Here is a 12919-nt window from a genome sequence, read left to right as displayed (position 1 = left end):
CTCTGGTGGGATTGGAAGGTTTTATAAAGCTAAAGGTAGGTGTCCTGAACTTTTCATTGCTAGGCTTAGATATTAAATGTACCACCTTAGGTGAAGTTTTACCTTTCTTGATGCAATTTCTCTCCAGATCTCGGACATAGCCTTCGAGGCAGTTCTCACACCAAAACCCAGTGGTGTTATGGAGGCAGTTGATGCATTCACCGCTCTCGGGCTTACAGATCTTTGGAGTTGTCATTGGGTCCACGTGGCCATGACACTGGCACTGGGTGCAGATGCTGTCAGAATTGTAGTAGCCATTTTCACACATGTTGCAGTTCTGGCCTGTGTAACCATCTTTACACTGGATACACTCAGGTTCCAATTTACCCAATTCTAAAAGTGAGAGAACACCAAAGTAATTCAGCACAGTCCCAAGCTCCAGTTAAAAATGCAAAAAACTGCTAGTCCTCAAAATGGTTTTTAAACCTTCCCTACTATCTCCTCTCAAACATAAAGAGACTAATGATCTAGCTTATTTCTTAATTCTTAACTATCCAGTTTATTGTAAAAATGATGGGGGCCCACCCAGGTAGAGAACAGAAGAAATATGTTTACATAAGGAATACGAATAATTGTAATGATGAGATACTCATGATTTTTTAATTGCTTTTTTAGTCCTGACAGATGGAATAAACATGACTCTAACAAAACTTCCTCATCTCTCCCTCAAGCCTCATTTCATATAGGTATTTGGATTTGGCTGCAAATCCCTAGAAAGAAAAACCTTTGCTGTTTCTATAACGCCTCTCACCCCCTCTCACCCTATTCTCACTCCTCTTTACCCAGAACTTCATTTTTCAACACACTTGAGAGGAACTGATAGCTGATTGCCTGGTTTTTCCTCTCAAAATGAATAATTCGAGGAAGGCCTTACTTAGGACACAGCTGCCTGTCGATGTCACTGCTGAACAAGGGCAGCGAAGACACTCTTTCGTGGCGCCAGGACTCAGATAAAAACCTTCTTTGCATTCTTCACAGTGATCCCCTTTGCTATTTTCCTGGCAGTTTAAACAAGCACCTAAAAGAAGCAAATTATTTTAAGAAGTTAAAGATTTACTCTGAAAGCACAATAACTGTAAATAAATTATTCCTGTGACCAAAAGACCTTATGAGTTCACCGGAAGAAGTGATCTGACAGGAATTAGATAGAGTTCAGTTTCTACCCCATCTTATTTCTACATTGGCCACGTCTGTGAGGTCTGTGTCCCCTTCCAGATTGTAAACTCTAGGGAAAGTCTGGTTACATGAGTAGAGAGCACTAAGCCTGGGTTGATGGTTGACAACATATGGAAAGCAGGTCAACTATTTGCAAGTTAAAAATAAAAACAATCTAAAGAACTACTTAAAAAAAATAATAAATGATATACTATTTTCATAGTTTGGATACTATAGTTAAATAAGTGAACTAGACCTATATGTATGAATATGAATGAATCTTGAAAGTGATGTTGGTTGAAAAAAGCCAATTACAGAATGACAAAAAACAGATAAAGAGTACTTCTTTATCATGTAAAATTTTAAAAAACATACTGGGGTGCCTGGGTGGCTCAGTGGGTTAAAGCCTCTGCCTTCAGCTCAGGTCATGATCCCAGGGTCCTGGGATCGAGCCCTACATCGGGATCGCTGCTTGGTGGGGAGCCTGTTTCCTCCTGTCTCTCTGCCTGTCTCTCTGCCTACTTGTGATCTCTTTCTGTCAAATAAATAAATTTAAAAAACATATTAAACAATACTAAGCAAATGGATACAGAATATACTAGGTAAATGGATACATACATATGATATGCAGTAAAAATTAAATGTGGATTGAGGAGGTATAGGGGAATTTTATGTTCTGCTTATCTTTGTGGAGAGAAGGAGAAAAACAAAAAAAGGAAAAAAAGAGAGGACTCCAATTGTATTTCAAATTTGCTATTTCAAATATATAACTATATATAATATGTGTAAATATTAAGCAAAATACCAAAATGTTAATATTTATTAATTCTAGATGTAGGTATATGAGTATGTGTTATTTTATTCTCCATAAATTTTTATATTTTAAAAATTCAAGATCAAAGTAAAAACAATTAATAGGAGTGCCTGGCTGTCTCAGTCTGTGGAAAATGCGACTCTTAATCTCAGGGTCATAAGTTTGAGCCCCATGCTGAGTGTAGAGATTACTAAAAAAAAAAAAAAAAGTAAATAAAAACTTAAAAAAAGAAAATGGGGCACCTGGGTGGCACAGTGGGTTAAACCATTGCCCTGGGCTCAGGTCATGATCTCAGGGTCCTGGAATCAAGCCCCGCATCAGGCTCTCTGTTCCGCGGGGAGCCTGCTTCCCCCTCTCTCTCTGCCTGCCTCTCTGCCTACTTGTGATCTCGTTCTCTGTCAAATAAAAAAATAAAATCTTAAAAAAAAAATTAGTAGAGAAAATGAAAAGGAAGGAGTAACAGCAAAGTGATGTATTCTGTAATAATCCTCATATGGTACCGTATTAGTAAAGATACTGTCCTGGCACTGAAGCAGCACAGTGTCTGAAAACAGAAGATGAAAAAGTATAGTGTAATTAACAGCCCTTCTGTAAGGGGCCACAAAGATGCACAGGGACTCTTCCAACTGCCATTATAGGAATAAGTGAGAAAATATGACATAGAAATCTAAGACAATAAAAATTCACATGATAAGCCAAAAACCATTCAATACTCAAACTATTCATAAACAGTTGTATTTGATTTCTTTTCAGTATGAGTAAAATATTTACAAAAAAAGGAGAGAGAGACTGAGGTTGTGAAATAAAATGGTCTGACAACTGGATCAAAATTTGAAAAACCAAATAATGACAATGTTATTAACACACATGGCACATCTAAATTCTTAAGTGACTACAACAGAATTCCCCCAAACTTTATGAACAGATGGGGAAAGACAGGTTCTAAAGCTTATTACCTAAACAATTAACTTTGAACTGAATCAAACTTGCATGAAAATGTTGCTTTCAATCATATAATGTTTTTAAGATTTTATTTCTAAGTATCTCTACACCCAACAAGGTGCCTGAACTCATGACCCCAAGATTGAGAGTCACCTGCTCTGCTGGCTGAGCTGGCCAGGTGTCCAGTCATATAACTTTTTAAGGCCTGCTAGTGTTAATGATAATTTTCACATATATAACAAAGTGGTAGTATATTTTCATATGGTGATAAACACATGAGGCACTGATATCTTTCCAGATCTTATATCCTGATTCCCCTTCAGCTATGTATGTTTGCGACAATAAAAATAGCTAAAAAATACATACTAGGAAACTGCAAACGGCAGATTTTGGCTCTACAAATAATATAATCTTTCATTTGTTGTTTGTTTAGGGAGGAAGGAGGAGAGGTGGAGGGAAAGGGAGAGAGAGAATCTTAAGCAGGTTCCATGCCCAGCAAGGAGCCCAACACAGGGCTCCATCTCACAACCCTGAGATCATGACCTGAGCCAAAATCAGGCGCCCCAACAGATAAGATAATCTGAAATGTTAAAGGGTTCTGCAGTTAGGAAAAATCAAAACCTGCATTATGTATAAAATGTGGCCACCTGCTTGCCCCTTATTAAAAATGTGCAACAGAAATAATTTTTAAGAAAACAAGTTCTGATAAAGTCCTAAACTTTCAAAATATGTTAATAGTCCTCTGACAGAATATGGATGTTTGAGGAAAGATGTGTTCCCATAACATGCCATTTGCATGTGACTAATGGGGCAAGAACAGGTCCTATCACTATTCTTATTTAAAAATGATAAATAGGGGCGCCTGGGTGGCTCAGTGGGTTAAGCCTCTGCCTTGGGCTCAGGTCATGATCCTAGGGTCCTGGGATCGAGCCCCTCATCGGGCTCTCTGCTGAACAGGGAGCCTGCTTCCTCCTCTCTCTCTCTCTGCCAGCCTCTCTGCCTACTTGTGATCTGTCTGACAAATAAATAAATAAAATCTTAAAAAAATATATTTAAAAATGATAAATACATATACTGTTAATATCTTGCTTCTACCATGCTATTGGGCTTACATGCTTATTGTTTGGGGGCTTTTTACTATTTTAGATAAAATCTCAAGCCTTGGCGCTTATGACAATATCATTCTGGTCTCTTAAGCCATTTATATTAGAATACAAATTTTTTTAGAAATTATAAAATTTTTAACAATTAAACATTTTTCCAGAAGAATGTATTTGTTTGTTTTATGCCATTCCCTACAATGAGAAGTCAATGAGGAAAAAAATAACCCTATGTGGTAAATAAATTTTCTCAAAAGGAAAGATGAAAACTTTACTCAAAAGGTAAGATGAAAACAAGTCTAATAATAAGACTCATTACTCGACACTGCTTCAAAAAGAGTATGCACCTGGAACACAGCCACAGAGAAAAAAAATTAATAAGTTATGACAGATAGACATAAATACAGCAGAGTGCTAACAGTAGCTGTGAGGGCAACCGTCCTTTTGGTTTCTCCCCTCTAATTTTCCAGCATCTGGTCTGCATGTATCCTTTTTTTGTTGCTGTCTCGATTTTTTTTCCTGATTACAAAGCTAATATACTATAAACTATCACATGCATATTATAAAAATATTTTAAGAATGCAAGCAAGTTTAAAACATTTCATGAGAAACTTGGAGGAAATGTTTTTATAATAATAATAAAGATCATATCCTTTCAAACCCACATCCCGTAGGAACTGATGGTGTGGATTTGCCTTTCTAACAGCTTATAGTTCCTCCTGAAGAGGCAAGAGGGCATAAGGAACTTGGTTTTTAATGTCAGATCTGAGTTCCACTCCCAATGGAACCTTTTACCAGTATGAGACCTTCAGGAAGTAGCTTCTCTGACTCATTTTTCTAATCTAAAAAGTGGGATAATTCTTGGGCTAATGATTTAATGTAACATGAGTATTTCAAAGAGTGAAAAACTATTCCATAAGACAAATATTTTCTCTCTATGTTACAATTTCCTCATCTATAAACTAAGAAAGCTGCACTGGATTAAATCTAAGTTCCCATTAAAATCTAAAAGCTGAGGTCTCTCTTTTATGATAAAAGATATGTAAAATTTAGCTGAAGTTTAATTTTATTATACTTTGCCGGCAACCTCCCAAAATACAATAACACTGTCTTAAAATTCACATTCTTTTTGTTGAAAGATGGCCAAAGGAGCGGATTACCAATTAAAAAAAAAAAAAAAAGAAAGAAAGAAAAAAAAGAAGTGAGTGTTTCCTGAAGATGATCTCATGCTCGCTGGCTAGGCAGCAAACCAACCTGGTAGGGGTAACCAGGAAGGCAACCAGTCAAAGAAAAGAATGTGGGGCTCCTTTCCAACCAAATTCAATGCAACGCTTTGAAAACATAAATCGCCACCTGTAAAAAGACTTGTCCTTATTTATTTTGTCATTTCATAGTTTATATATAAACCTGTCGGAAATACAGCAATGTGCTTTGTTATGGGAAGAAATGCCTGATCCTCCCTATAGAGGAGAAGGCAAATTTTAACTGTCAAAAAGAGAGAAAGCCAAGCGCAAGTGAACAAGGGAGAGTAATAGATAAGGTCGGAGAGAAAGGCGGGGGCCACAAAATGTAAAGTCATGCGGGCTATAGAAAGAAGTCTGAATTTTACAGCAGGAGGGACAGGAAGCCATCCAAGGGTTTAAGCACAGGAATGACATGATGTGGTTTTACATTTTAAAAAGATCACTCTGCTTGTTCTGTGGAGACTGGACTGTGGTGGGTTGAGCTCTGGCGTGAGAGGACAAGAGAGAAGGCAGAGAGATAACATGAGATCAGAGAGTGTCACAGTAGTTCAGAGATGACAGGGGCTTGGACAAGGATGACTGTAACAAAGGTCATAAACAGTGGTCAGATTCACGGTGTATTCTGAGTGCTGGGCTGACAGAACTTGCCAATGGATTGGTTATTTGCAGTGAATAAAAGAAAGGAACCAAATATGACTTATAGGCTTTGGACTGCGCAACTGGCTGAATGGTGTCAGTCACCAAAATGAAGAACACGAGGAGTAAGGCAGGCTTGGCCTACAGGGTAAAATAAAGAATTGTTTTGGATATCTTGGGGTTTTGATGCCAGTTGAGGCATTCAGACAAAGATGTCCGATGTACTATTAGACCTTTGAGTGTAAAGATCAAGGGAGAAATATAAATCTGGTAGTGAGCACAGAGGTAGATGGCATTTTAAATTAAATCCAGGGGACTGAATGAGATAACTTAGGGGACAGTATAAATGGAGAAGACAAACATGTAAGATTTATTTATTTATTTATTTTAGAGAGGAAGAGAGAGAGAAAGCACACACGCAGTATGGGGAGGTGCAGAGGGAGAGGGAAAGAATCTTTAAGTATATTCCCCACTGAGCATGGAGAACGACACAGGTCTTGATCCCAGGATCCTAAGATCATAACCTGAACCGAAACCAAGAGTGGGAAGCTTAACCCACTGAGCCACCCAGGTGCCCCAAGAAGGACAAAAATAAATAAATCTTCTAAAAAAAAAAAAAAAAAAGGAAAGAAAGAAAGAAAAAAAATACACCATGTGAACATAAGTTCTAGTTTGAAAAAATAATAGCCTGCCCACCTCCATTTTAAAGTAAATATATACTCAATAAAGAAAATCTAGAAAATACAGGAGAGTAGAAGAAAAAAAAATCACCATAAGAAATATGTCACTAAGATTTTGAATACTTTTCCTGGAAAACTTTCCTTATGTATAGAAATTTAAGTTTTGCTTTTCAAAGAGTCTAACTATATGGCCATGTCATTTCATACCCTGCTTTTTTCACCCTCTCATGTTGTTATATACACCACTCTTTAAAAAATTTTAATGACAACCTAATAGTTGCTATTTATTGATTACTCATAATAAGCCAGGTACTGTATTAAAGATTTTATAAATAATATTGCACTGAATCATTACAGTTACTGTTATTAACTGCATTTCTACGTGAAGAAACCGGCTACGTAATTTGGCCAAAGTAAAGACAAGATTGCACTTGGCTGTGCTCTTAACTGCCTAGGTAACATAATTGGCTTCATTATCTGTTAATAGAAATAGGGTTGTCTAATTTTTAGAATTATAATTCTAATTTTTAAAATTATAACTACCACTTTAGTAAGCTTCTTTGAACACAAAGCTTTTTATGAATTTAGAATTATTTCCTCAGATTTCTGGAAACAAAATTACTGGATCAAGGAGATATTCTGAAGACTGCAATACACATTGTGGAACCATTTTCCAAAGTGTTTTTCCCCAGTATATTTTATCACAAAAAGGTTACTTTAAAATCTGGCTCATCTAAAACACAAGGTCTAGAAAAAGACTAGAAAAGGGAAACATAAGGACTGTGAAAACATAGTAAGTGGCCACCAGAGGGCAGTCGTATCACAGCGCTGTTGGAAACAAATCTTTGAGACAAAAGGAAAGGCTGATTATATATTAAGCTTGCAGGTTTAAATTAAGTACTTGCATCCCTTCATGTTGAGTTCCACTTTTATTATATTTCCAAACAGAGAACCCGTTTATTTCTCTTATTATTAGCTGCTTTTAGAAGTCATAACCATGGAAAGGATATCTTTTGCCTTAAATTATCTTGAGCAAGGACAGGTTGGGAGTTACTTGACATTAAAGACAGCTACCTCATTGCTGCAAGCAAAACTAGTAGTGAGAGCCCGCAGTGTAGACCACCTTCTTACTGTATAAGACCTAGGGAAAAATGTAAATCAACTCAGTATGATGAAGCATTCCTGTGCTTAAACAGGACTGAAATTTATCTTTCCGCTCCGTGTTTTTCCATTCATTTGTTCGTTCACCTACGTACTATTCACCTAACAAATATTTGAGTACTGACTACGTGCCAAGCGCCATGCTAGAGACTCTGTATAATGATGAACAAAACTGATATTGCCCCTGTCCTCATGGAACTTACAATGTAGTGAGTACGCCACACATGACTCATAATCACAAATACATACATAATTATAAACTATGATAGGTATTGTAACAAAAAATACAAGTGCGTATGCCAGTGTATAATTGGGGACTGTCATTCAGCCTGAAGTATCAGGAACTGCGTTCCAATGTAGTAAACTTTAACTGAAGGCCTTAAGGAAAAATGATAAGGCAAAGGGGCTGACTGTGGGGTAGAGGAATATTAGAAAGACCATTCTAGGCAGAGGAAAGATCATGTATGTAGATCTTAGGACAAGGAAACTTAGCTTGTTTAAGGGATAGAAGCCAGTATGACTGGATCACAGGCAGTTGAGAAAATGAATAGCATAAAAGAGCCAGTAAGTAGCCAGGGACCAGATCACATAACAGAAAAAAAATAACACAATTTCTCCCTAATTAATTTGTTTCACCATGGACTAGAGGAGAAAAATGAAGAATTTCAAATGCTTTCCAGGGTACTTTCAATTTCAAGTACTCTACCCTGCTCTCATAAAAATACTTGTACTTGTCAGACTAGTTTGTCCTGATTTTTCTGTTGGGAAAAAACAAGATTTCCAAAGAAGAACTTCTATTCCTTATATTTAGGAAACCTGACCATTGGAAGAACTCATTGTCTTTATAGTTTGCCTCAATATGGTTTTCTTTGTGGTTTTGTTTTGTTTTGTTTTACTGCCTGGGGTTTGCTAAGATTTCGGAATCGATGGGCTGATGTCTTTCACCAGTTTGGAAAATTCTTGGTCATTATCTCTTCAAATTTTGCTTTTGCCCCGATTTTTCTCTCCTTTCTTTCTGAGTCTCCAATTACATTTATGTTAGTCTTTTTGGCTGTGTCCCACATGTTCCTTCCTGCTCTTTCTTTCCATTGCATTTTTTCCCTCTTGCTTTAGTTGGATATTTTTAACTGAGCTGAATTCAGGTTTGCTCACCTTATCTTCACTGTGAATAATCTTTTGTTAAACCTATGCAGTGAGTTATTCATTTCAGATGCTGTATTTTTCAGTTATAGACTGAATTTTTGATTTTTTATAGATTCCAATTCTCTTGAAATTTGCCTCTTTTACCTATTTTCTGGGTTTTCCTCTATTTTCTTAAAACATTAATTTTAGTTATTTTAAAGGTATTGTTTGCTAACTCTAACATCCGGATCATCTGTGGGTCTGCTTCCATTGTTTCTTTTTTCTCTTTATTATTGGTCATATTTTCCCTCCTCAGCATTGTCTAGTATTTTTTTTAATGCCCGATACAGTGTATAAAAGGGCCATAGATGACTGCTTTTTTTCTCTGTTAGGCAGATATAATGAGAGAATAACCTAAATCCAACTTGAAATTGAGATGGGTTGAAGATGGGTTGCAATTTTAGTATGAGCCAGTTCACCTATGGTTCGGCATTATTTCTTGGTCCTGGCCTTCTAATGCTTTTGACCGAGAGCCTAGCATCCTGAGTCTCCTCAGCTCTGAGAGACTACAACAGACTCAGTACTGCCTTTTGGTGGTTTCACACCAGGTCCCACTCCACATACTTTAGAACCTGGTAATGTCTTGAAAGAGAGATGGTGGTATATGGTAACAGGGCTTCTCTCTTTCTAAAGGGATTTTGTCTCCTAAGAATGAAAGCCCTAGAGTCTTCTTTATACCTTTTGGGTCAGCCTCTCATCTCTTACACAATCAACTAATGTCCTGTGGGAAAACTGGCCTTGTGTTTAGGGCTCCTCTAGGTTCTAATCCATCATACAAGTCCCAAACAACTGCCAAAAATTCTTCTTGTATCTCTTTCCACAAGAATTTCTTTGCTTGGGCTAAATCTGCTCTTTAGCCTATGACCAGAATCGGCAAATGTCCTCTGGAAATAAAGTGGCTAATCGTCATCCACTGACTTGGGAAGAGTTCTACCCTTTCCAGAATTTTAGTTCATATTGTCTTCTTTGCTTCCATAGTTCTCCAACTAATATGATTTTTTAAATTTATGAAAAGAACAAGAGACTAATTACATAACAAAGTTAAAGAAAGTGTGTACCTGTGAGGGCATCACAACTGGCAGACCGATTATTACATCGGCAGGGCAAGCAGCCACTCTTACTAAAGTCATAATATCCATCTTGGCATCGATCACATGTAGAGCCGGTGACACCCACTTTGCACTGGCATTTCCCAGAACTGCAAATAAAAGCAAAGACAACGAACAAAATAAATGAGTTTGAAAGTTTTGTTACCTAACATCCCATCCTAGGTTATCTTTTTTTTTTTTTTTTTTTTAAGATTTTATTTATTTGACAGAGAGAGATCACAAGTAGGCAGAGGCAGGCAGAGAGAGAGGAAGTGAAGCAGGCTCCCCACCAAGGAAAGAGCCCGATGTGGGACTCGATCCCAGGACTCTGGGATCACGACCTGAGCTGAAAGCAGAGGCTTTAAACCACTGAGCCACCCAGGCGCCCCTTTTTTTTCTTTTTCTTTTTTTTTTTTAAGATTCCATCCTAGGTTATCTTAATGTAGAAATAGTTTCGACTAGATTCTAACTATTAGGTTATTATGATTTCGTTTGAATTGGAAGTTGATCAACTTCATGAGTATATACATTCAATTGACACACTAACACTAATCATTTGTGACAATTTAATCCTCTGCACTAATGTAGTTTAAAATAATTGATAAAGGAGCCATGGAGAACATAAATCCCAGTGCTTAGAAATCTTTGTTTCCTAAACAATGGGGCATAGAACTGGTACCATTACTGCATCTCACCCCTAGATTATTCCACAGTTCCATCAGCATCCACCCTGCCCAATATAGAGAAGAGAAGAAACTCCACCTTGTCTTCACCCAACTAGCTTCTAGCTAAAGAATATGAAGGCAAAGATCTTAATAAATATGTCAATTCATATTCATTTAGATGCTGAAAATGATATAATTTTCTACTTTAGGTCCAGGTTATATTAAAATTATATTTCTGGCAATTAAACTAGAATTTATAATTCAGTAAATATGACTGTAAGGGGGACCTCTCTTGCTTTCTGGCTTAAATCCATACAAAAGTCTAGACTGTCAGCCCAAAAAGGAGTCTAAAATCTGAAGTAAGAAAAATAAGAGTAGTCAGCACTGGCTCGGTCAGTAGAACATATGACCTTTGGTTTGGGGGTTGTAGGTTCAAGCCCATGTTGGGTATAGAGATTACTTAAAAATAAAATCTTTAAAAATAGAAAGAAAGAGAAACTTATTTAGCAATGTGACTCTTCTTTATATGCTTATTCTGAACCTAAAATTTTTAGACTTCACCTGAGCATATCTTGGCACCAGTCATATTGGATGGAAAACTTTTAAGGTAAAATTGCTTCTCAATATAATGTTTTTTAGAGATTCAGCTCCTTATAATGAGCCCCCATGGGACTGATAATTTTAGTTCAAGAAACCAAGCTCAAATTATTCATACTTACACAGCTCTTACACATATCAGTTAAATCCCCTTCAAATCCTCATATTCTTATTTCTATAATAAAACCAGAAGTTCCAAATTTGAGAGGTACTGGAATTTTCAGTTGAACTCTGCAGAATGCAAGTAAAGCAACTTTCAATCCTGTGTATTCTACTTGTAGTATATAAATCTAAGGATTTTCTTTTCTTTTTTTTTCTCTTTTCTTTCTTTCTTTCTTTTTTTTTCTTTTTCTTTCTTTCTTTTTTTTTTTTTTTTATAGATAATGCCTTTCTTTTTCATCAGCATCCCTTGGGCTAAATAATGAGGCTTTCATCCTTCAGCCCTAAAAACTATTTCGAGCAGCTAGAGTCAAAGTTTACTTCTCTCTTCCACTTACAGTTCTCTGCACTATCCCAGGCTATGTCAAAAGGAGTAGAAAAGTAGAAAAACAGTTCGACATGGAATATATTTTTACTCAAACAAAGCCAGTCCAGAAGGGAAAGGAAGCCAGGCTTATGTAAATAATATATGCTTTATATGTTTCAAAGTCTTGTGTCCTGAGAAGCTACCCATAGCCCTATGTATTCCTATCTTAAAGCTGTCTAGTATATTAGGTTATGCAATTGCTTGACTAACAAGTAGTCTTACAGAAAATGTAAAAACAGAGCCATCTGAGCAGGAGTGCTGCTGTTGCTGCTGCTGAATATGATAAAAATAATGAGCCATCACTTACTGAGAATGATGTCAATAAATATAGATATACTCTCTAATCCTCAAAATAACCCTACTAGGTGAAGTCCTAATCCTCGTTTTACTGTTGAAGTACATCAGAGAGGTTAAAGTTATTGTCCACACCTAGTAAGTCAGGCTGATTTATACAAAGCCAGACTTTTCCTATTATACCATGTTACCTACTGCTCCCTAAATCTGAATCTAAATTTGCATAAGAAATTTGCATGCCAAACAACTTGATACCTACTTGAGTATCAAGAGTCACTCTGTAGATTCCAAGTACCACAACTCACCAATTATTTAGGTGCCCACCCCAGTGAGCTGTTTCTGCCTTACCCAGAATAAACTCCACCTAAGAAAAGTGGTCTCTTTCTCACTGCCAGTAAGTATCAGGTCTTCCTTAACAAAAGCTAAGAGTTCTCAGTGCTTGAAGAGAAACTGCAGCCTAGCAAAAGTCCAAGGTTCCCAGAGATGTAAGGTGAAATATTTTGATGCTTAAAGCTTAGTTAAAATTTGTACTGATCATAGTGAAGAAGATGAGCCTTGATTTTAAACATGCAAAGAAATGTACATTACTAAGTATGTCTCTTAAGTAACTTCACAAAAAAATAAAACAAATGGAAAAAATCCAAACACATATACGCTTACATAGTCTTACACAAAAATACCCCAAGGTACTTAAAGAGCTAGCAAAGCAAATCTGTATTCATCAAATATGAAGTTCAGGAATGTAATTACTCAACAAGAAGGAACTAGTCAGCCTAAGTCTCACTCAACTGTCAGA

At 36.7% G+C, this 12919-nt stretch overlaps 1 protein-coding gene across 1 annotated transcript in view; it reads right to left on the bottom strand.

Annotated features, from left to right (window-relative positions):
* The window catches only part of MEGF9 (multiple EGF like domains 9), an 84355-nt gene that overhangs the window by 6429 nt on the left and 65007 nt on the right, over positions 1 to 12919 (bottom strand). The window contains exons 3-5 of the mRNA XM_059410928.1: positions 10012 to 10151; positions 914 to 1057; positions 103 to 372 (exon numbers count right to left, since the gene is read on the bottom strand). Of these exons, the coding sequence (XP_059266911.1) occupies positions 103 to 372; positions 914 to 1057; positions 10012 to 10151 (554 nt within the window). The remainder of the gene's footprint in view (positions 1 to 102; positions 373 to 913; positions 1058 to 10011; positions 10152 to 12919) is intronic.

Source organism: Mustela nigripes, chromosome 9 (genome assembly GCF_022355385.1).
Source record: "Mustela nigripes isolate SB6536 chromosome 9, MUSNIG.SB6536, whole genome shotgun sequence".
NCBI lineage: Eukaryota > Metazoa > Chordata > Mammalia > Carnivora > Mustelidae > Mustela > Mustela nigripes.
Note: the sequence above shows the minus strand (reverse complement) of the source record. Positions and strands in the feature narration are given on the sequence as shown.